At 43.0% G+C, this 22,137-nt stretch overlaps 1 protein-coding gene across 7 annotated transcripts in view; it reads left to right on the plus strand.

Annotated features, from left to right (window-relative positions):
- The window catches only part of CD274 (CD274 molecule), a 21,720-nt gene extending 1,667 nt beyond the window's left edge, over positions 1-20,053 (plus strand). For 2 of the 7 annotated variants that reach the window (XM_029920488.1, XM_029920490.1), the window contains 6 exons: positions 4,542-4,703; positions 5,579-5,920; positions 13,711-13,998; positions 16,087-16,197; positions 17,915-17,986; positions 19,414-20,053. In XM_029920488.1, coding sequence (XP_029776348.1) covers positions 4,652-4,703; positions 5,579-5,920; positions 13,711-13,998; positions 16,087-16,197; positions 17,915-17,986; positions 19,414-19,436 — 888 coding nt within the window. In that variant the 5' untranslated portion in view covers positions 4,542-4,651 and the 3' untranslated portion in view covers positions 19,437-20,053. Of the gene's footprint in view, positions 29-234; positions 307-2,436; positions 2,673-4,541; positions 4,704-5,578; positions 5,921-13,710; positions 13,999-14,811; positions 14,913-16,086; positions 16,198-17,914; positions 17,987-19,413 lie in introns of those variants that run through there. The other 5 variants (XM_029920486.1, XM_029920487.1, XM_029920485.1 and 2 more) reach the window with 5 other exon arrangements.
- The last annotated feature ends 2,084 nt before the right edge of the window (positions 20,054-22,137 follow it).

The following is a 22,137-nucleotide window of genomic DNA, read 5'->3' on the forward strand; positions in this document are numbered from 1 at the left end:
CGCGCAGCCGCCAGTCTCCCGCCGGCAGGTAGGAGCGTCCTGCCCTCGCAGGGCGCCCGACGCGCGGTTCGCGGGCCGTCCCGGCGGGGTTGGCGCTTTAAGGGCAATGCTAGTCTGCACACCTTTCCTTTGGGGTGGGGAGAGGAGGCGGGCGAGGGAAAGCGTGCTGCTTGGATGCAGGACCATCGCCTGCATAGGTTAATGGGAGCAGCTAACCGGTCGACCTTTCTTTAGGTGGGATTCAGTTTTGCTTCATGTCAGTGTTATAAGACCGTGTTTCCGTGCGTTCCTGAATACGGTCCTGAGGTACGTAGCAAGGTCTAGACGGAAATTCCTAGGCTAGAGGTCGGACCCCTGGGTCCTCGTCCATCCTGAGCTGCTCCCTGAGTAAGTCATACATCTGTAGCATCTCCTAAGGACCCCCTCCTATTGTAAGATCCAGAAAACTCAATAGGAGTCCTTTGTGCTTCCTGCTCTGAGGACCAGCAGGAGTCCTGAGGGAGGGAGACTGGAGCCTTCAGAGACATTGACCATGGTCTTTGTCATAGAACACAGGGAGTCCTTCAAGTATCATTGTTCCACCTTTTTGCACCTAAGAAATAACTTGTATGATTTTCGATGGATTAAATAGTCTTCTAAAATATATATATATATACACACACAGAAGGCATATGTATCTGTGTATATATATCTGTGCATATATGTATATATTGTGTGGATGTATATGTATGTGTGCATATAGATAGTTTTTTAATGGCTGTATTTCATGTTACTGGGTAGCCAGACAAAATTAATACCCCATGCTGGATATAAAACTTATTTACAGTGTTTAAGTATTCTAGCCATTCAGTGAACATCACTGCATATAAATCTCTGGGATATTGCTGATTATTTCCTTCAGATAAACTCTTGTAAGTTTACCCAGGCAAAGAGTCTGAATATTTTAAAAGCCTTTTTACGTTTTAAGAAATGTTTGTTCTGTTTGGGGAGGAGGGCAGGAACAGAGAGAGAGGGAGAGAGAGAATCGCAGGCAGGCTCCACATCATCACTGCAGAGCCTGACGCGGGTCTCGATTTCCACCCATCGTGAGAGCATGAACTGAGCCAAAATCAGGAGTCAGAGGCTCAACCCACTGAGCCACCTTTTGAGGCAAATTACAGATCAACTTAAAGATAGTGCGACTTTCCATCGAAGTTGCCAGCAGTTTTTAAGAACTATGATAGTCTAAAGAAAAAATTAGCCTTTTTCAGTGGAAGAGAGTAGGCAGAGGTTACAGGACAGTAGTACAAGACAGTAGTCTTACAGGAAGCCACGGAAGTACTGCTGGGATTTGAAGTCACCTGGGAAACATAGAAGAGGGTGTCAGGGTGACTGAGGGAAAGGAGTTTGGGCACAGAGTTTAGTTGGATTTGATAGAGCAGCTCTCTATTAATGGGGTGGATTTTCATCTTAGAGTTACATTGTTAAACTCTAGGAAATTTTTTTTGAAAATCAAATTATAGTTCATTTACATCAGGTAAAAGTCAAAGGAAACCCTAAGCCAACAGATATCAAGACACTGCTTACTCCTACTTACTGGGAAAGGAAGCCTGAATTCTTTTCAGTCTTTTCCTCCTACCCTGGCTACTCTTAGGAGATGGAGGGGTAGCATCAGTTCCAAAGGATTATACCGAGTTCCCCAGGAAAAAACCTGCTTCCCTATCCAGAATGAACCATCATTTCTTACCTAGTTCACATCTCCTTGCTCTTTGAATGCTCTTGTCTGGGAATCCAGATAAAGCATCATAGTTTCTTACTTGAGGAAGATGTCAGTGTTCTCTTAAACCAACTGCCCTGATGTGCTGGAGAGAATCCCAAGCAGGCTCCATACCATCAGTGCCTGATGAACTCATGAACCATGAGATCATGATGTGAGCAAATCAGGAGCTGGACGATTAACCAGCTGAGCAACCCAGGCATCCCAAAATGCTCTTTGTCCTTGATCAACAATTCTACTTGGGGAAGTCTATCCTCAGGGCCTACCTAGCCTGGGGCCCAGCAAACATAGTCACTTCACAGATATTTGCTGAATATACAAATACGTATGATATTCTTAATCTTATACCTAACTATAGGGGGAGTAACCATTAGAGAAACACTGAGATACTTAGGAATATCATTCAGTAAAATGGAAAGTATTTATTTCGTAATATTAAATGAAAAAATGAGTGTTACATGTAGGATAAGGTTATAATTGTTTCTAAAAGGATCATAGGGGAAAAGACTAGAAGCAAAATATATGCTAGAATATTCATAATGGTTGCAAGGTTTCTCGGTCTTAGCGCCGTTGACAGCATGACTAGCCGCTCCTCTGCTGTGTGACTGTCCCGGGCTCTGGCGGATGCTCAGCAGCAGCATCCCTACAGACCAGCGGTCCAAGTCCCCCTGCCCCGCCCCACTGCACTTTGACAGCCCAAATCCGTCCTGGCGTTAGCGGAGGCTTCCCGGGTTCAAGTAATGGAATAGTGGGTGATCTTTCCCTTCTTCTCTCATTTTCTGCAGCATGTTTATAGCATTCTAATAATGAAGAAGAAAACAAAACTGTCATTATTCTCCCTCACTCTGATGTTCGAAGTTTCAGGGTTCTGTCCCTTCTGCTACTTTGCCTCACAGACAGTCTGCAGCTTGGCAGGGTGAGATACTTCACTAAACTCGTTTTTATGTTTTTCTGATACCTAAAGGGAAACATATCCATTTATTTGAAAATGTGGACACAGAAACACCAGAGAAATCATTAATAATCTCATCTACCGTTGTTTTTGTTTCTTTTTCTCCCATTCTTTCTTTTAAAAATTATAAGAAGGTAAAAACCTTCTTATCATCCCTTTGATTTCACTCCTAGAGATAATCACCATCAGAGTGTTGGTACAGAGTTTTCTGGGTATTTCCTCTAAGCGCGCACACACACACACACACACACACACACACACACAGGTTTTTTCTTAATCTTTACTACAGTAGATTTTTGCTACATGTACTGCTCCGCAAATAATGTTCCACACCTTTGCAGTCAGTACAATTCTGTCCTTAGTGGTACTACATCACATGACTATAACAAAATGAGTTTAACCCTTTCGGCGCTCTGCATTGTTCCCCAGTGTGGGGCTGGTATTAGCAATGTCATCACTTTACATGTATAGTTTATGTATGTGTTTTTTGTAGGGTATATTTCTAGGAGAGGAGGCGAGAGCTCATATGTCAGATACATTTAAAATTTTAATGGGAATTACCAAATTGCCATCCCCCAAAGATGATATAACTTCACATTCCTACCGTTAGTGAGAAAACCCATTTGTTCATATCCTTACAAACACTAAATATTAGGAATCTTTGTAATTTTGGTTAGGTTGATAAGTTAAAAACCAGCACCTAATTTAAACTTACACTTTTTAAAAATTGTTGCGATTGAGCATTCCTTCCCATTTGTAAGTGTCATTTGTACTTCTTATTCTCTGAACTGTATGCTAGAACCTTTTGCTCATTTTCTTTTGGGTTGTATGTAATTTCCTTATTGATTTTTTAGGTGCTATTTATATATTAGTATAAATCCGTGTAGGATAGACTAATCAGTTGTGAGTTTTTGTATGTATACAAGAGGTCAAAGAGACCTTGAGAGGGAAAGCTGACTTCTCAAAGTGTGTGACTATTTGTATAATCCAAGAGGGAGAACGTGTTAATAAAGAATTCTAGGCAGATATCTAGGCAGATACCACTGAAAGAGTCCATGTAAGTCATCCACATCTTAGTATGAATTGGTTGGTCCTACTATTTCTCCTTCTCACTCCTGCTACTAGTAGAATAAATTTTATTGAGGAAATAGGGTTTATAATTTGGAATACGTGAAGAACAGAAGAGGAGATTTCTGAAGGATGGCACCTGGGAGAGAAGTGGCATGGTTGGGAACGTGATATGGAAGGCCTGAGTAGTTAAGGATAGGATGAAAGTATTCAGGTGCTATGGAGAAAAAAAGAAGAATTAAAAGGTGGGAGGTGTGGAAGTCAGACTCCCCTTTGAAGTCTTCCACAGGGCAGGTTTGGATTTCCAGATATGTTCCCCTGAAGAAAAACCATGAATTGGTTGAGAGGGTTTAGTGTAATATTTTCTTCTTGGCTTCTTTTGAGTTCTAATATAAGTTATTTTCAGGCCTTGTAATTTACATTTAAAGATTCTGGGAAGGGAAGGAAAATTAAGATAAAAAGAGAGAGGGAGGAAAACCATAAGAGACTCTTAAATACAGAGAATGAACAGGGCTGCTGGAGGGAGGTTGTGGGGGAAAGGATGAGCTAAATGGTGATGGCCATTAAGGAGGACACTTGTTGGGATGACCACTGGGTGTTATATGTAAGTGATGAATCACTCAAGTCTACTCCTGAAATTAAAAACTAAAATAAAGACTCTCATCATAGTAACCTTTTTCCACTTGGCTATATATGACTGTGGGATATTAAGGAAAGGTATTAAACTTCTAAATTCCCTGTTGCGCTTCTCCATTTACCAATCAGGCATTATCTGGCTATCAGAAGACTATTTCAATGAGAAGTGCCAAGACCCGTCGTCATTGAATACAGCATTTTCCTTTTTGTGTTTTCCATAATTCGGTCACTCCAGAAAGATGAGGATATTTAGTGTCTTTGAATTCATGGCCTACTGTCATTTGCTGAAAGGTAAGACCCCAGATCCTTCATCAGGTTCTACATTTTAAATATTTTAGCCATAAGTTTACAAACTAAAACAATTATTTTAAATGGATGTCATTTTTTTTTAGAGAACATTCTGTTTTTCCTTCTCTATTTCATAAACCCATTTCATTGGACAAAGATATAGGGAATATGATCAAACTGAAAGAAAGAAAACTGATCCATTATCTATTTATCCATTACCCGTTATCCATGTCCCAAGGATAAGTCCTGAAAATATCTGGGGAAATAGTGTATGTATGTTCTTCTATTCATTTATTTTAAACAAGAACAGGATCATTATATCCATCTTCTTCTGCAACCTGCTTTTCCCAGTGAGCATATTCTACAGATGAACTCTAGTGTGCACAGGTGTGTCAGGGTGACACAGTGCTGTCATCCTCCTGAGACCCTCCCTACATCTCCAGACCCATGTACCTCTGGCCGGACAGCTGATCAAGAGTTTAGGACAGTAAGAAGAAAGGACTGTTGGAATCTATCATTCAGACTGTCTAGAAGGCAAATAGATGTCCAGACAAAAGATATTGTGGGGATATCCATATGAAACCACGTTTTCCTGGTCATGAATACACTATCATTATGTCCTATTTCTATAGTAATATAGGTTTATGATTTGGGGACAGCAGCTTGTTTAGTGGATTTTAGTGTTCTAACTCGGGGATGAGATCTAGGGTTCCAAAGTGTGTTCCAGAGCCATTAGATAAAATACGTATTTTAGGGAAGTAAGTTGAACATAATGATCACATAAGTGACCAGATAAAGTGTTTGTAAACCCTGCGTTCCATCTGCAAGTTTTTTGAGGAGTTTCCCATCTTCTGAAGATTGGTCATGTTTCTCTTCAGCGTTTACAATCACGGTTCCCAAGGACCTGTATGTGGTGGAGTACGGCAGCAATGTGACCATGGAGTGCAGATTCCCCGTTGCCGAGCAATTAGACCTGCCTTCACTGATCGTCTACTGGGAAATGGAGGATAAGAAGATCATTCAGTTTGTGAACGGGAAGGAAGACCCGGAAGTTCAGCACAGAAGCTACAGTCAGAGGGCCCAGCTGCTGAAGGACCAGCTCTTCCTGGGGAAGGCTGCACTTCGTATCACAAAGGTGACCCTGCAGGACGCAGGGGTTTACTGCTGCTTGATTGGCTATGGCGGTGCTGACTATAAGCGGATTACTTTGAAAGTTCATGGTAAGAGTACTCACAGGTGAAGAGGGCCCAGTGTTGATGAAAATCAGGTCCCAGTGCTGGGAACATTTCCTTCTTGGAAGTGCGCTCGCTTCCACGGTGGCAGTCTGTTCATCCTTCACTCACTCGTTCAGGGAGCATTTCCTGAGCACTTCCTATTCAGCAGCCCCCGGAGATCTAGAGGCACGCATGGCAGGGCCATTGTCCAGTTCTCCTAAAATCAATTCTTAGTCTTTTTTATTATTGTGAAAGTAATATATGTATTTGCAAATAATTCAGATGCTGTGGAGGGGAATAAAACAAATTACAGAAGTGCTCTTCCTCCCTTCACTGCCGTTTCCCATGGCAAAGATGGCAGCCACTGTTTGTGTGTCCCTTCAGGAATTTTTTAGTCCACCCTAATTTCTTAAAATCTTATGAAGCCTGCCATCATTTTCCCTCCTTTATGCCTCTCTAGGTCAAGTCCCAATTAATATGTTGAAAACAAACCCCACTATTGGGTTCACGTTCAGAAAGACTTGAAGTCAGTCTGTAAAGGCAAAACATAATCCTACCAAATACAAAGGAAACTATTCTTCAGAGACAGTGTAAACTAGGCTCACTGGGCATATATTCATCTTGAAAATCTGGACCACTCTTATCTTGAAGTGTTACAGAGGAACTGTGAATATCAAATTCCTGGGTACTGACCCACAGATATGTCATCAGGTCACTGAAGTTCAGAGTTTTGGACTGCCGCTAGCTAAGGAAAGGAAAACACCTTAAATACCTTAGTTGACCTCCTCTGCTTTCACTGTTAAGATTCACGGAATTGAGATCTGAAAGGATCCCAAGTAAAAGCAATGAATCCAAACTCCCAGAGAACAGAAATCTCCCCTAAGGGATCTTTGCTGACATGCTTTCTGCAGTGACACCCTGGCCACAGGCCTGCTGAAATTATTATCTGATACTGAGCTGGAATCTGTTCTCTCTAGTCACAGTTTTGAGATGATCTGCCTGCCTCTTTTGTTTACATCATGGTCTTTTAGTATGTGACCAGAATCTAATCATTATCCCCCCTGCTCCCTCCATTCCTGGCCTGCCTGTCTTCCATTGAAAGATCAATATTATAAGCAGAAAAAGTACATTTATCATAAAGGGATAACTGATTGTTATAATCTCAAAATCAAAATTATGTAGGGATTAGGGGAAATGCATTTATTTTATGGCATGTTGTTGAGTTTCTGATTCTGGATCAATTAATGCTACTGTTGTCAAGAAGATCACTTGTCTTGGGAAGTAGATCTGATGTTCATCATATTTTACCATATACTTCCCCAGAACAGTGCTATGCATGAAAGTAAGCTGGTGAGATCCCAGGTTGGGATTTTCAACTTTTCTTCAGTCCATAACTATGTTTCATGGTGTTAAAGAAATTATAAAGACTTGGACCCATGAATGACCAGCGTGGCTGGGTCTGGGTTGGAGTGAAAGAGCAAAACCCTGAAGTCAGATAAAGGGAAGTATAGAGTATAAGTTTCTGCTTCTAGAAAAGAGGGTGTCCTATCAGCCATTAGGGAGTCTGCAGAGAGTGGGACAGTTGTCCTGTAGCGAGAATGGGTGTTGATTTAGGTCCTCTGGGCTCTGTTGATTTGTCATTTCCTTTGCTCTAGTTCAACATAATAGGAAACCTTTTAGCCCTGATGGTTTTTCCAAGGAGGGGTTCCTGATGGAATAAAGCAGATGAGCAACCAGAGTTGAAGGTCTGAGTTATTTTTGTTTTTTAAAGTTTATTTATTTTTGAGAGAAAGAGAGAATCCCAGGCAGGTTCCACACTTTCGGTGCAGAGCCCAATGTGGGGCTTGATCCCACGAACCATGAGATTATGACCTGAACTGAGCCACCTAGGTGCCCTGATTGGTTTTGACATTCTGTTTTGTATTACAGATTACTCAGTTTCACACTCTAGTCCCACCCCTCTTGTTGACATCTGCACACTGTGCTCTTGGGTGTTGAGTTGAGCTACACTTGAAGCAAGCCAGCCGCCAAGCTTCATGTGCACTGAGGCAGCGTCACGCATAGACATGCCCTCTTTCATGAGCTTCACAGCTCAGGCAAGTTAGAATTCCTGACTCACCTCCATATGCAAATGGTTTTACAGTAATGCTGCCAGGCTCCTCTCCCCGTCACTGTCGACCTGAGTTAACCCAGCCTCCCCACAGGGAGTTTACTCACCCTGGGATTTTAAGGGTGAAGCATTTCAAAACTGAAATGTGTAGTTTTGGATTAACTCAGTTATTATATAGTTACCATGATAAAGTGCATTTGTTCATACAAACCAAGGATTCATGTTATCATTCCCTCCGAGCCCATCTCTCCCCCAGGTTCACCAGCCAGCCCAGTTATAGCGTTCCTCCCCATCTAATGTGTCACATAACATATTCCTCTAACACATCGTATAGATGCACCTGTTCTGTTGAGTATCACTCTCTCTTCCTTGAATATATATTCCACAAAGGCAGAGCTTTTGGTCTGTTTTATTCATTGCTGTATCCCTGCGACTTGGTATACGAGTGTGACAAGAACACACACACACACACACACACACACACACACACACACAATATTTGTTGAATGGGGCACCTGAGTGGCTCAGTTAGTTAAGCATCTGACTCTTGATTTCATCTCAGGTCATGATCTCATGGTTCATGAGACTGAGCCCCAAGGCGGGCTCTGCACTAACAGCACGAAGCCTGCTTGGGGTTCTGTCTTCTCTCTAGCCCTGCCTGGCTCCCACATGCATGGTACATTCATTCATTCATTCATTCATTCATTCTCTCTCTCTCTCTCTCTCTCTCTCTCTCTCTCTCTCTCTCTCTCAAAATAAATAAACATGAAAACATAAATATAAAATATATTTTTTGAATGAATGAATGAAGTATTTCCTCAAATAGGATAAGGCTAAAATTTTTGAAACATGAACAGATTTGAATATGTGAAAGTTTATTTCTGAGTCCGTTCATAAGGAATTGTCAGTACTTTGTGAAGAAGACTTCCTGAGTACACTTTAGTGGAAGTAGTGAGGAGGGGAGGGGCAGCTCTAGGAACTGTCATAGCAGTAATTGACACTTACTGGCACCTGTTATGTGCCAGGCCCTGTCCTTAGCATTTTGCCTGTATTTACTCACGTAATCCTCAAATGACTCTATGGAGTAGGAGCTCCATCAGATCTAAGATGTATGTTTTCATATTTGACTATCTCTGCAATCTAAGTGTGTCTTTCAATAGATGGCTGTCTTAGATTCATGACATGTTTGGTGTTATCATTTTATGAATAAAATGAGGTCCAACAAAATGAAGTAATTTACCCAAGTTCAGCTATTATGTGGTAAACCCAGGTTTTGAACCCAGGTAATCTAGCTCTGAAGTCTCTGTCCTTAACCACCAGGTTTTGCGTCCTATATTTATCCCTCTAGGGTGTATATGAAGTTGTATATTGACTTCAAAAATACTATGAGCTTTTCTTGTTTTTGACGTGACTGCTGGATTAGCACATGTGTGTTAGCTAGTAAACCAGTAGTCTGCAGTGTTTTTGGTGACCTACCCCATCAAGAAGGTGGATTAGCTAATGTGTGTGTGTGTGTGTGTGTGTGTGTGTGTGTGTGTGTGTGTGTAGTTATAAAGGATGTACTTGTGCTAATATAAAGAATATAGCATAAGAAATTGACCTTTTTAAAGGTAAAAGAAGTTGAACATCACTAATTTCATATGGCTCAACCTAATGCATTGTGCATTCTATAAATGTACAAAAATAGGAAGCACTAGGGTGGCTCAGTCAGTTAAGCATCCAACTTGGGTTCAGGTCATGATCTCATGGTTCATGGTTTCGAGACCCACGTCAGGCCTATTAAAGAAAGGTACAAAAATAAAAACTTTTAAAGGATGGAATAAAAATTTAACAAGCCACATTTTTAATGCCTCACTAATTATGATGTTTCACTATCATTAGCTAATACTTTGGAGTGAAGTTCATTGTTAACAAAAGGTGGACGGTCTTGACAAACTTGAGTTTTTGTTTGCAGTTGCAGGTGTACAATTTAGTGACTCAGCACTTACATGCAGTGTTAGGTGCCCCCACAGTAAGTGCCCCCCTTAGTCCCCAGCACCTGTTTCACCCGCACCTCTACCCGCCTCCCCTCTGCTGACCGTCAGCATGTTCTCTGTAGGTTAAGAGTCTGTTTCTTGGTTCCCCTCTCTTTTTTTCTTTATGCTCATTTGTTTTGTTTCTTAAATCCAACATACCAGTGAAATTGTATGGTATTTGTCTTTCTCTGACAATCTTGTTTCGCTTAGCATAATACTCTCTAGCTCCATCTATGTCATTGAAAATGGTAATATTTCATTCTTTTTATAGCTGAGTGATATTCTGTTGTGTGTACCGTGTGTGTGTTGTGTGTGTGTGTGTATACATATATATATGTCATATCTTCTTTATCCATCCATCAGTTGATAGACAAATGTGCTAGTTTCATAATTTGGCTTTCATAGGAAACAGAATGAAGGTTCCTCAAAAAGTTAAAAATAGAACTACCCTGTGCTACAGCAATTGCACAACTAGGTATTTACCCAAAGGATCCAAAAATACTAATCTGAAGGTGTACATGTAGCCCAGTGTTTACAGCAGCATTATCTACAGCCTTTAGGTTTTCAGACCATCACCTTATCAGGGCCAATTAGGCATTTACTCTTTTAACTTCATAAACGTGTCATTCCTGCCACTTCTTTGTGGTTTGTGCTTGCATTATGATCTTTCATCCTCAATTTCTTTGCAGAAAACCTTTTAATTAGTTGTTAATTTTGTAAGCAGGTTAGTCTAGTTAAAATTAGAGAATCTGAAAAATCTATAATAAGTCCAAAATAAGTCACTGTTCTCCCTTTGGTGTTGTATAACTCCCCTCTTCCCATAAGACCCTCATGTGGCATATGAAGCAAGCCTCAGGATCAATTAGCAAAGCTTTAAGCTTAGGTTATTTATGATTATTATGATAAAAATATGTATGAGTGGAAGTTCTCATATTTTCTTCCTGTAATACATGTGCCTTCCTTTAGAGACTCTTACAGTGGATATCTAACCAGGAGTAGAACCAGTGCACTCATTTGTTGGGCCCTTAGAGGTATACCACATTTATACATATGCTTAGCATGAAGCAACGTTCTTTTTTATTATTCCATTAAAAATTATAATAGAAGAATAAAAAGCAAACATTTTACCTTTAATCCTAATTTTACCTTCATCTGTGATTTTACTCTTGAAAATGAAATTGTCCAGAGATCAAGCTTTATGCTATATGAACTAGAACCTGGTATGGGAACATTTTTGCAGGAGGATCAGTAGATTGATTGATTGATTGATTATTTTGAAAGAGAGAACATGCAAGAGCGGGGTGGGGGGTAGAGGGAGAGGGAGAATCTTGAGTAGACCATGCCCAGTGCAGACCTTGACCTGGGGCTCAGTCTCACGACCCTAAGATCATGACCCAAGCCAAAATCAAGAAGTGAATGCTTAACCGACTGACCTACCCACATGCCCCAGTGGACATATATATATATATATTTTTTTTTGAGAATTCTTGAGCATAAAAAGATAAAATGTTGAGAACCCAAGTACTCATGAGAACCATTCTTTATGTGTTTTGAAAGTGTCATTATGTTGATTTCCAGTGTTTCTATTGGTGGTTTCATTAAGAGCACAAAAACATCACATCATTATTTCAGTTTTCTTTGTTTTTGGTTGTTTTGTATTAAATTTCTGTGACTATATCTTGTCATAAAGTCATTGTTATGCCTTTGGTAAAGGAATGGAGAGTTAAGGCTCGGAGTGGACTGCTAGTGGTTACACTGAAGCATTAGAAGTAAAATAAAGATTCTACCAGTAGAATATGACTTGTTACCATGCCTATTATGAGAAAACATGAATAAAGATCTTAGGTGGTGTAAATGCATTAAACAATCTATTAGAATAGTCAGTACACATGGTATCTTAATCGTAAAGGGGTCCCAAACCAATGAGCTCAATTTTAATTGATGATCTAAAATGTAAACGTTGTTTTTTGAGTGTAATAATTATTTAAGTAATTTATTAAAATAGCTAGTATAGTGGAGCCTGGATGGCTTAGTCAGTTAAGGCATATGACTCTTGGTTTCAGCTCAGGTCATGATCTCACAGTTCATGATTTGGAGCCCCGCATCAGGCTGTGTGCTGACAGTGAGAGCCTGCCTGGGATTCTCATTCATTCTCTCTCTCTCCCCCTCTCTCTCTTTCTCTCTCTCTCTTTTCTTTCTCTCAAAATAAATATACTTTAAAAATAAAATAAAATATAACATAAACATATTCAAGAAAGTAAGTACCATGGTATGGAATTCTGGATGAGATCCTAGAATAGAAAAAGGACCTTAGGGCAAAACTAGTTAAATGGGACAAAGTGTGAAGTTTAGTTAATAGTAATATACTAACATTGGCTCCCTAGTCATGACGAATGTACTGTAAAATGTGAGCAGCGGGGGAACTGGCGAGAAGTTCGTAGGGACTCCGGAGTGCACTGTCTTCGTCATCTTTCTGTAAATCTGAAACTACTTTAAAATTAAAAAAAATTTAAATTTTATAGGAACACAGAGCAATTTTTATAATGTCATACTCTTTTCATACCTAATTTCTGATCATTGACTTACAGTTGAAAAAGTGAACATTATGCTAAGTGAAATCAGTCAGGCAGAGGAAGACAGATATCATATGTTTTCACTCATATGTGGAATTTGAGAAACTTAATAGAGGGCCATGGGGGAAGGGAAGGGGAAAAATAGTTTCAAACAGAGAGGAAAGCAAACCATAAGAGACTCATACAGAGAACAGAATGAGAGTTGGTAGGGGGAGAGGGGAGGGGGAAATGAGTGATGGCGTGGAGGAGGGCACTTGTTGGGATGAGCACTGGGTGTCGTATGTAAGTGACGAATCCTGGGAATCTATTCCCGGAAGGCAAAAGCACACACTGTACACTGTATGTTAGCTAACTTGATAATAAATTATATTAAAAATGGTAAAACAAAAAAGTGAATGGCACATGAAAGTCAGATATTCTATTTATTAAATAAAGTCTAGGAAAACCATGCTGGCCAGCTGAAGAGGTTCATGTTATGAAGATAGCTTTATAGCAACAAAAGAAAATATCCAGGAATAAATTTAAGAAGAAATGGGTTGTCCCTAATGTAAAAACCATACAAAGACTTGAGTAAATGGACAGACATTTTATATTTGGATAGAAAGACTTGGTTTCAGGAGATTCCTCTTTAATCTGTACATTTACTTAGAGCCCAAATAAAATAGCAATATGATTTTTATGGCAAGGTAGTTGTTCCTTTAGATTCAAATCTAGCCCAACTGTGAATAGAAGAGTTGAAGCAGGGGCGCCTGGAGGGCTCAGTTGATTAAGCATCCGGCTTCGGCTCAGGTCATGATCTCACAAGCCTTGGGTTCAAACCCTGCATTGGGCTCTGTGCTGACAGCTCAGAGCCTGGATCCTGCCTCAGATTCTGTCTCCCTCTCGCTCTGCCCCTCCCCCACTCACACTCTGTCTCTCTCTCTCTCTCTCTCTCAAAAATAAACATTAAGAAAAATTAAAGAGTTGAAGCAGAACTAACAGAGGTTCCCCACTGCTGAGACATCTGAACATTAAGCTTATTTCTCTGAGAACCAGCCAAGCCACACACCTAGTTTTGTTCTAAGTGAAAGCCCTGTGTTCTTTTTGCTCATGACCTAGCCCCATACCGCAGAATCAACCAAAGAATTTCTGTGGATCCTGTCACCTTTGAACATGAACTGATGTGTCAGGCTGAGGGTTACCCCACCGCTGAAGTCGTCTGGACAGACAGTGACCATCAAGTCCTGAGTGGCCAAACCACCATCACTAATTCCAACATGGAGACGAAGCTTTTCAATGTGACCAGCACACTGAGAATCAACACGACGGCTAACGCGATTTTCTACTGCACTTTTCTTCAAAGAGCAAGTCCTGAGGGAAACAATACTGCCACGTTGATCATCCCAGGTACTACTCTGGATGTCTCCACTATAACATGCCTACTGCTGTCCCCTGGCCTCTAGCATGAGGCCTGTTCACCGTAGTCAGTCTTGTGTGAAGTTGATGAACACGGGTATCACGCTGTATTTACAAAATGCTTCCTCACCGCCAGTTATCCGAGTCCTATTGCTGTTTAATAAGCATTCAGCAAATATTTATTGAACATGCCCTGTGTGCCTGGTATCAGGGGCTCATAGAAGAGTAAGACATCATTCAGGCTCTCTAGGAAAAGGAAAAGTTAAGAAACAGATAAGGCAACCCCATTCCTTGTAGCAATGCTCTTGTGGCGGGGGGTCTGGGGGAGTCTCTGAAAGGAAGACTCAACCCAGGCAGGGGTTCAGGAGTCCAGAGCCGAGCACATCAGAGCTGCTCCTTTCTTCCCACGGTTTCTCTGGTAGCAAGCAAATGGAATGTACTTTTCTCTCCTATTCTAAATGGCCCCCGAACCCTGGATATAGTCTCTGAGATTTCAACTCAGAGCAGTCTGCTGAGCATGTAAGACATGAGGGACTCAGTTCCTGCGTGTGTCATGTTCTCTCTACGTTATAACCTGTCAGGCAAGATTGTCATAGGCGTAAATGAGCTGTGGTGTGTGAAAGGGATTTGAGACTCTTGCCTGCACAGACTCAGCTGTTTTCCTTACCGCCCTACAGAAGTGGGCAGGGTGGGGTACCGCATCTGGTGAGAGGCTCAGACCTTCAGAGGGTCAGGAGAGCATGACGTTAGCATAACCCCAGAGGTGTTCTGAGAAGCACTTCTCATCGCCCCCTCTTTTACTAGATGTTGCCAGTAAAGCTTCAGCTACTTGAGAGAAAAACAACTAAGAGGGGCACCTGGGTGGCTCAGTCGGTTAAGCGTCCAACTCCTGGTTTCGGCTCAAGTCATGACCTCACGGTTTGTGAGTTTGAACCCCACGTTGGGCTCTGCACTGGCATTGTGGAGCTTCCTGGGATTCTCTCTCCCTCTCTAACCCTCTCCAGCTTGCTCTCTCTCTCTCAGGGTAAATAAATAAACATGAAAAAACAACTAAGAAATTGAGTGGAAAGGTCAAACAACAGACAAAGGTAATTAATACTGGATTGGTCCTATGAATGAAAAGAGCAAAAAAGTTTAGAAACTTGAAGAGATGCTCTTACTGGAATATGAGTCACTTTGGTAGGGGTTGCACTCAGGGGCTCCTGCCATTTAAAGGTTGTTCTATGACAGTTTATTTGTGGGAAGACTTGCAGTGACTTGCCTAATTGCTTATGTCTGTTTCCTCATCTATAACCTGGGATTTTTTTTTAAATATCTTGCATGCCTAATTCAACTTAATTTGAGATTGAAATAAAATAGATATAAATAGGCTTTGTAAACTGTAAGCTACTAGACAGATGTTGACACTGTGATTTTTAAAGCTTGGACTAGGCAGTCAGGGATCATCACTAATGGTTAGGAGGTAGGAATTAGCGGTATCTGAACATCACATGCCAGGGGTCCCCTTCTCTTCCTGCACTGAACCCCAGACACATTGGTGAGCGGTACCAATGATTGGATGGCCCGAGACGTTCAAACCAAGGAATAAAAGGTGGCACGCAACGGCCTTTAGTGGTGGCCACATCAGGAGCTCTCCGCCAGGGCCAGTGGGCTTCATGTCCCATCTCCACCATGTACAGTAAGCACTGGCTTCTGCACTGAAGAATGCAAGGAGAGTAACGGGGCTTCCCTGTAGTGCTGAGCTGCTGCGGTGAGCACCTCACAAACGCCAGCCTCGCAAGGAGTTTATTACCACTCCCGTTTTGTGGGCAGGTTAAAGGATTTGCCTGAGACCTCAAAGGTAGGGAGTGGCGGCAGAACTGAACTCCACGTCCATCTGTCCAAACCTGGGCTTCTTCCTCTTTTCTGTGCTGTTCCCGTTTTTATATATCAAAGGCATCTCACTGGTCCAGCCCCTGGGCGGCCAGGAACTTTAGGCAACCTGAAGCTAACCTAAATTAAACTTAAAGGATAATTATTCTCTTGACCCCTTCCCATCAAAATTTTGTCTTTAGTTTCTTTTTTTCTTTTGTTTTTCAGAACTACATCTGGTTCCAGCAAATGGGAGGACTCACTTCTTGATTCTGGGAGCCGTCCTGTTGTTTCTTCTCGTGGTCCTGGCAGTCGCTTTCTGTTTGAAAAAAAAAGATGGTATTTCCTTTATTGCACTGGTGTCCACTGGGCATATGGGGAGGAGTCTAGGGGTGCTCTGGTTGTCACAGTGGCTCCTCCAGGCAGAGCCAGGGATGCTAAGTCTTGTGTAACGTGCAGGGCAGTCCCATGTGGCATGGGGCCCTCCTGCCCAAAATGTTAGTGGTGGCCCCACTAGGCAGCACTGATTTATAGAACGCTGCCTTCCTATTAGCCTTCACATCTAGGGCCCGCTTTCATTATGCAGAGTAGGTTTCAGCTGTGCTACGGTGTGAAACCATACGTCATCCCTTACCCCAGTCTTGCCCATTTCACTGTTCTGCACCATTGCCCACGTGGGGGCAGGGCAGTGAGCCCTTGGAGCAGCATTTCCAAGGGGGTGACTGTTGGATCACGGCTGCAGGGAAGCCAGACTTGCCTTTGCAAGGTGGCACAGAGACATTCTACTGTTGAACAGAGATGGCAGTGAGCCTGAGCAGGCTTGCTGGGTGAAGAGCGTGTGTCTGGGGGTGAGAGGCAGGAGAATGGGCGTATACAGAGGGAGAAGAAGACCACACATCATGCAATTTCTTTCCATCATGCAAATAACCACAGACTTAGCATAGGAGAGGAAAAGCTAAAATACCTGTCGGTTTCAGTTGAATTTAAGTCTTGCATTAGTTGTACTGCTGTGTTGAGCTGGTTTCTGGGCACCCTGTGGGATAAAAATAGTTTTATCTGGAGAGCCCGGATACTTTTACCATAGACTATTTTATAAGATTTCTGGCTCAGGGTGCTATATAGTTTTCAAAATAATTTGCATGTGTTTATATCTCTCTTTACCCATGGGAACAATTGAAATCCAGGAAATTGAGTCTATTCAAATAATTTCCTCCCACTTTAAGACGATTCAAAGTAGATATTTCCCCCATGCCTTGAGAAGTATACCAGGGGATCCAAAGCTGATCTGTGGGTAGAATTATCTGAGGTCAAATAGGGAAGTGCAAGATGGAAGGGAATTCCATTGGCGGTTGAGAAATGCCCCACAACCCTTAAGAGGGTGAGTGGATGTGGGAAAATGGTGTAATTGAGTGGAGGTCATCTGTTTCTAAAGAATATGCATTTAACAGAACTGAGACAATGAGCCAGAATGTAAGGATGAAGTTTCAGTGATAACGATGATTCTGAAATGGAGTTGATTTGTCCAAGGAAGTAACTACTGCCAACTCACATTTTGAATATTTCCCCAGGAAAAGTTACTTGTTGGCATTAGAAATGGGTAGAAAACTAACGTATGCTAAAGTACCCTGGAATATGGTCCGTCTCTGAGGGAAGGACAGAAAATAAAAGTGTATACTCCTGAAGAAAATCTGGGGGCGGGGTACCTGGCTGGCTCAGTCAGAAAAGCATATGACTCGATCTTAGTGCTGTGAGTTTGAGCCTCACATTGGGTTTAGAGAGGACAATAAATAAATAAATAAACAAGCAAACAAACTTTAAAAAAAGGAAAGAAAATCTAGGGGCAAAAGCATATACCCTAAACTGTTGAATTGACCTCAGGGATTGAAACCCATAGAATAAATTTGGAACCTACCAAATTTCCTTGGGGATTAAAAATGTTTCCTAAGAACCTGGAACGTAAATTTGAGTCACTGTAGAGATATGTTATATGGGATATAGAGATGTAGAATTATGTTATATGGGAATAAATATGATTTGTTGTTTTCTTTTTTTGAAGTGTTTTTTGAGGTGCGAAAGATGGATGTGGAAAAATGTGACACCACCAATATGAACTCAGAGAAACAAAATGGTAAGAATATTAGCAGGGGTTCGGGAGCTGAAAGAAAAAGGAACAAAAAGTTAAGAATAAAGCCACAGCCATAGTGTCCCTTCACGTTAGAGAGCACTGGCTGTCGGGGCGGCTGGCCCCTCCTCACCTCACACCTGGAGGGACCCGCCCTTGCTGCCCCAGGAGGCCGGGAGGGAACACTGGTCAGCAGCTTCGGGATGGCCGGACCGGGCAACTTCTGTCTTAAGTTTTTATTGCTCTGATCCTAACAGCTCCCTGCAAAAGGGGACCAAGTTGAGTTTCGTGGATGGATGAAGATGGCTAGATGATGCAGAGAGAGAGGGAGAGAGAGAACGGGAGTAGCAGTCACTGTGTTAACTGCTTCATAGGCAGTTGCTCATTTAGTCTCTCCCCCACAAAATCAGAGAGATAAACACTGAAGCGTTCCCCATTTTACAGTAGAGAAAATACAGGGTGGAGAAGATGATGTGGATTGCCCAAGAGCACATACCTGACAAAAATCAGGCTTTGGAGCCCACTGGCCTCACCGTAGATCCTAACTCTTAACCTGTCCACTAAAATTCATTTCACCACAAATGTCTGCATTGATTCAGGGTGAGAAAGACCTCACCCAGCTGATTAAGAAGAAAGGTTTTTTTTTTAAGTTTATTTATTTATTTTGAGAGAGAGAGAGAGAATCCTAGCAGACTCCGCAGTGTCAGCACAAGAGCCCAGACTCAAGCTCATGAAGCATGAGATCATGACCTGAGCCAAAATCAAGAGATTGATGCTTAACCAACTGAGCCACCCAAGCACCCCTGAACTAAGAAGAAAGTTATATTAAGTTTTCTAATTCTTTCTAAGATATTTTTTTACTGTTCATTTCTGAGAGGGAGAGAGATAGAGACAGACAGAGTGGTGGAGGGGCAGAGAGAGGGAGACACAGAATGTGAAGCAGGCTTCAGGCCTCAGCTGTCAGCCCAGAGCCTGCCGTGGGGCTTGAACCCATGAGCCATGAGATCATGACCTGAGCCGAAGTTGGACACTTAACTCACAAGCCACCCCAGAGCCCCTCTAGTTCTTTCTACTGCAGTTAGAAAGCAGACTTCACGACCAGCCCAAGTTTAAAGGAATCTAATCAGTTTGTACAAGCTCAGGCGGGTCTCGTGGTCCATCCCACACGATTGTTTTGTAAAACTAAATCGTGAATGTTGTGAGGAGCATCTTAGGGTGACTAGCCTTCTCTCTCAGTTTGCCCTGAATTAAGGGGTTTTTCAGGACATGGGGCTCTCGGTTTTAAAACCAGAACAAACCCAGGTAAACCAGATGATTGGTCACCCTTTATGTTGCAGGGTCACAGGACATAACCACAATCGGCCTCTCTCTCTTACTGCACATTTATTATATCATCTAGCAAACTCGCGTTGTTTCTCATGATCCCTCTCCAGATCTACAATCTGAGGAGACGTAATCCAGCATTGCAGCTCCTGATCTTAAAGCAGGGAGTCTCAGCCGGTGTTTTGGGCTCATCAGGGCTGAGCGTGACCAGAGGAATGCGGTGGGCCAGGCGAGCTGCAGATGACCTCGGGCGCAAGAGGCCCCAGCCCTGAAAAGTGGAAGCCGGAAGAGAAGAGAACAAAGCAAGGAGTGAGAAGGGGTCGCCTGCCAGGAAACCCTGGGGCTTCGTAACAACTGGGAGACTCACGGGCACCTGAGAAAGAGAGAGGACAGACACTTCCAGACTGTCCCTCGCTCATCCTGGGAAAACAGGTTGAGGTTCCCTGATTTAATGGTCAGTTCCTACGGAAGTGCCCGTTGGCTTCACCAGCGTCTGTTTGTGTCTGCGTGGTTGAGAGCCCCAGTGTTGCAACGATATTGAAGTATGTTCTCTCTATTTATTTCGAGTGTGTGGAGTCTTGTCACGTGAGTGTGCTTGTGAGTGATTTCTTTTGAAGATATACTCGAGTGGAAGTTAAAAATTTGCCACGAAACTAAACTGCTTGGTGACGTGTGTGTTCGATAAGATGTGTAGTTTTTTTTTTTTAATTTAATCTTTATTTATTTTGGGGAGAAAGAGACGGCACATGAGTGGGGAACGGGGCAAAGAAAGGGAGACACAGAATGTGAAGCAGGCTCCTGGCTCTGAGCTGTCAGCACAAAGCCTGACGTGGGGCCAGAACCCACGAACAGTAAGATCATGACCTGAGCCAAAGTTGGACGCTTAACTGACTGAGCCCCAGGCGGCCCCAGATGAGTGGTGTGCGTCAGGTGCTCGGTGTCCGCCACGGCTGCCAGCACCGGAAGCACAGGAGCGGGCACCAGTCTGTGTGGGATGACCTTCCTTAGCCCCCCGGCACTTCGGTTGACTTGAATACTCTTCCTCTCGCCTTGAGGTGAGGTGTGATACTGCCGGGTCTGTCCGGTGACCTCCCGGCGTTACTGCGTGCGGCGTCCTCACGCCCAGCCTCTGCACTGCGTGTGACGGCTGTGCTGCGGTTCGCGCAGTGGTTGGGCCCCGTCACAGTGAGGGGGCGGAGGGTAAGTAACCCGCCGAAGCCAGTGACTAGCACGCCTCAGATTTCCCCCACTGCCGCCGCTCATGGTCCTTTTAAAGCACAGTTGAGAGCTGGGTTTTGCTTTAAGAAATTCGTTCATTCGGCAGAGACAGTTAGGAAGCGCTCTTGCATGCCAAGCCCTCCGCCAGGCCGGGACTGCAGGGGACAAAGTTCGTCTCCTCAGGGGCTCATGGCATCGAGGGGAGATTGGAAAGTAGATTATTGTGACTTCGCCCAGGGTCATGGTGTGAGGGCTCGGAGGACGGTGATGGTGGGGAGAGCCTGGGAGAGCTGCCGGAGGAGGGACGCCATCCGCGTGCCCCTCGGAAGGTGAAGACACCTTTTCATAATCCAGGTGATTTTAGCTTGGAGGAGAAGTCAGTATTTTTAAAGATTGTGGAAAATAACTCTTGAATTCCTTTTGATCATTGTATTTACCTCTGATTCACTTACCTCTGCCCCGCGGGCTGATGCTGATGTGTACCGTGTTGGTATTATTTAGCAGATCTGTCCTTTTTTTTATTTAAGTGCTGTCGAATTTTGAATTCATATCTTTCCATGATTCAGAATTCAGAAGACCTAAGAGAAGACATTAGAAACTCTCCATTTCATTCTCGCCGTCCTGTTTGTCTTTGGGGAAGCAACCATTCCTGCCTTTTATTTATGTAGTCTCCTAAACATCATCTATGGATACATGTAGAAATATGTATAAAAAGCACATCTTCTATTCCTTCCTCTTTTTCACATAAGTGGTAACACACTATTCACCTGCTCTGCACTTTGCTATTTGTGTTTGATGTATTCTTTCTTACGTAGCTGCTGGAGCACACGTGAGGTTCCCAGAGGCCGGGTGCTGTGTCGTCTTTGTTTCTAGATCGTCTCTTCCGTAGCCTCTGAGTATCTTTTACAAGACTTAGTACTTCCCAAATATTACTTCATCCACATGTAGACAGGCAGCATCTGTTTAGTATTTGCTCTGTGACTGAGTTTGGATTTGGTTTATGTTATGTTTCTCAAAGTGAAACCCTTGGGTTTTCCTGGGTACCCTGGGTCCTCAAGGCTGACTCTAATACTAACTGCGTACAACTGAATCACGTGTGGAGCTTGTTTTTTCCTATCTGTTTTCTCTTGAGTATAAACTAGACTTTGATGTTACAGTCGCAAAAGTACATGGGTGGGCTTTGTTGTGTTTTTGTTTTTGTTTTTGTTTTGAAATTCCAGTATTGTACTTTGACCCCCACCTGTGCTAGAAAAGGCCCATGAGCTGTGCCTGAACCCTTGAGTCCTACCAGTTCTCATCACTACACAGACCTCAGATGTTGCTTTTCAAAGACTTTGAATTTCCATGTCGTCTTGGGAGGCCCCCGCATGTTCCTTCCGTCCTGGCCGTCTGCCTGGGCTACGACGAGGAAAACCTTTGCTTTGCCGCATGTCAAGGCTGAAGAAACAGAGTCTCCAACAGAGCGGAGCTCCTTCCCTTCTGTTTCTGTACGTGTGCATTTGCTCGGCACCCACTGTGTGCGTGACCGTACCCCGGTGTGAAGCACAGGGGGGGTTCTGGCTGAGCCGCAGGACCGTCCTCGGTTCCTCGATGTCAGTGCCTCCTGTGGTGGTGCA

Source organism: Suricata suricatta, chromosome 13, assembly GCF_006229205.1.
Source record: "Suricata suricatta isolate VVHF042 chromosome 13, meerkat_22Aug2017_6uvM2_HiC, whole genome shotgun sequence".
Lineage (NCBI taxonomy): Eukaryota > Metazoa > Chordata > Mammalia > Carnivora > Herpestidae > Suricata > Suricata suricatta.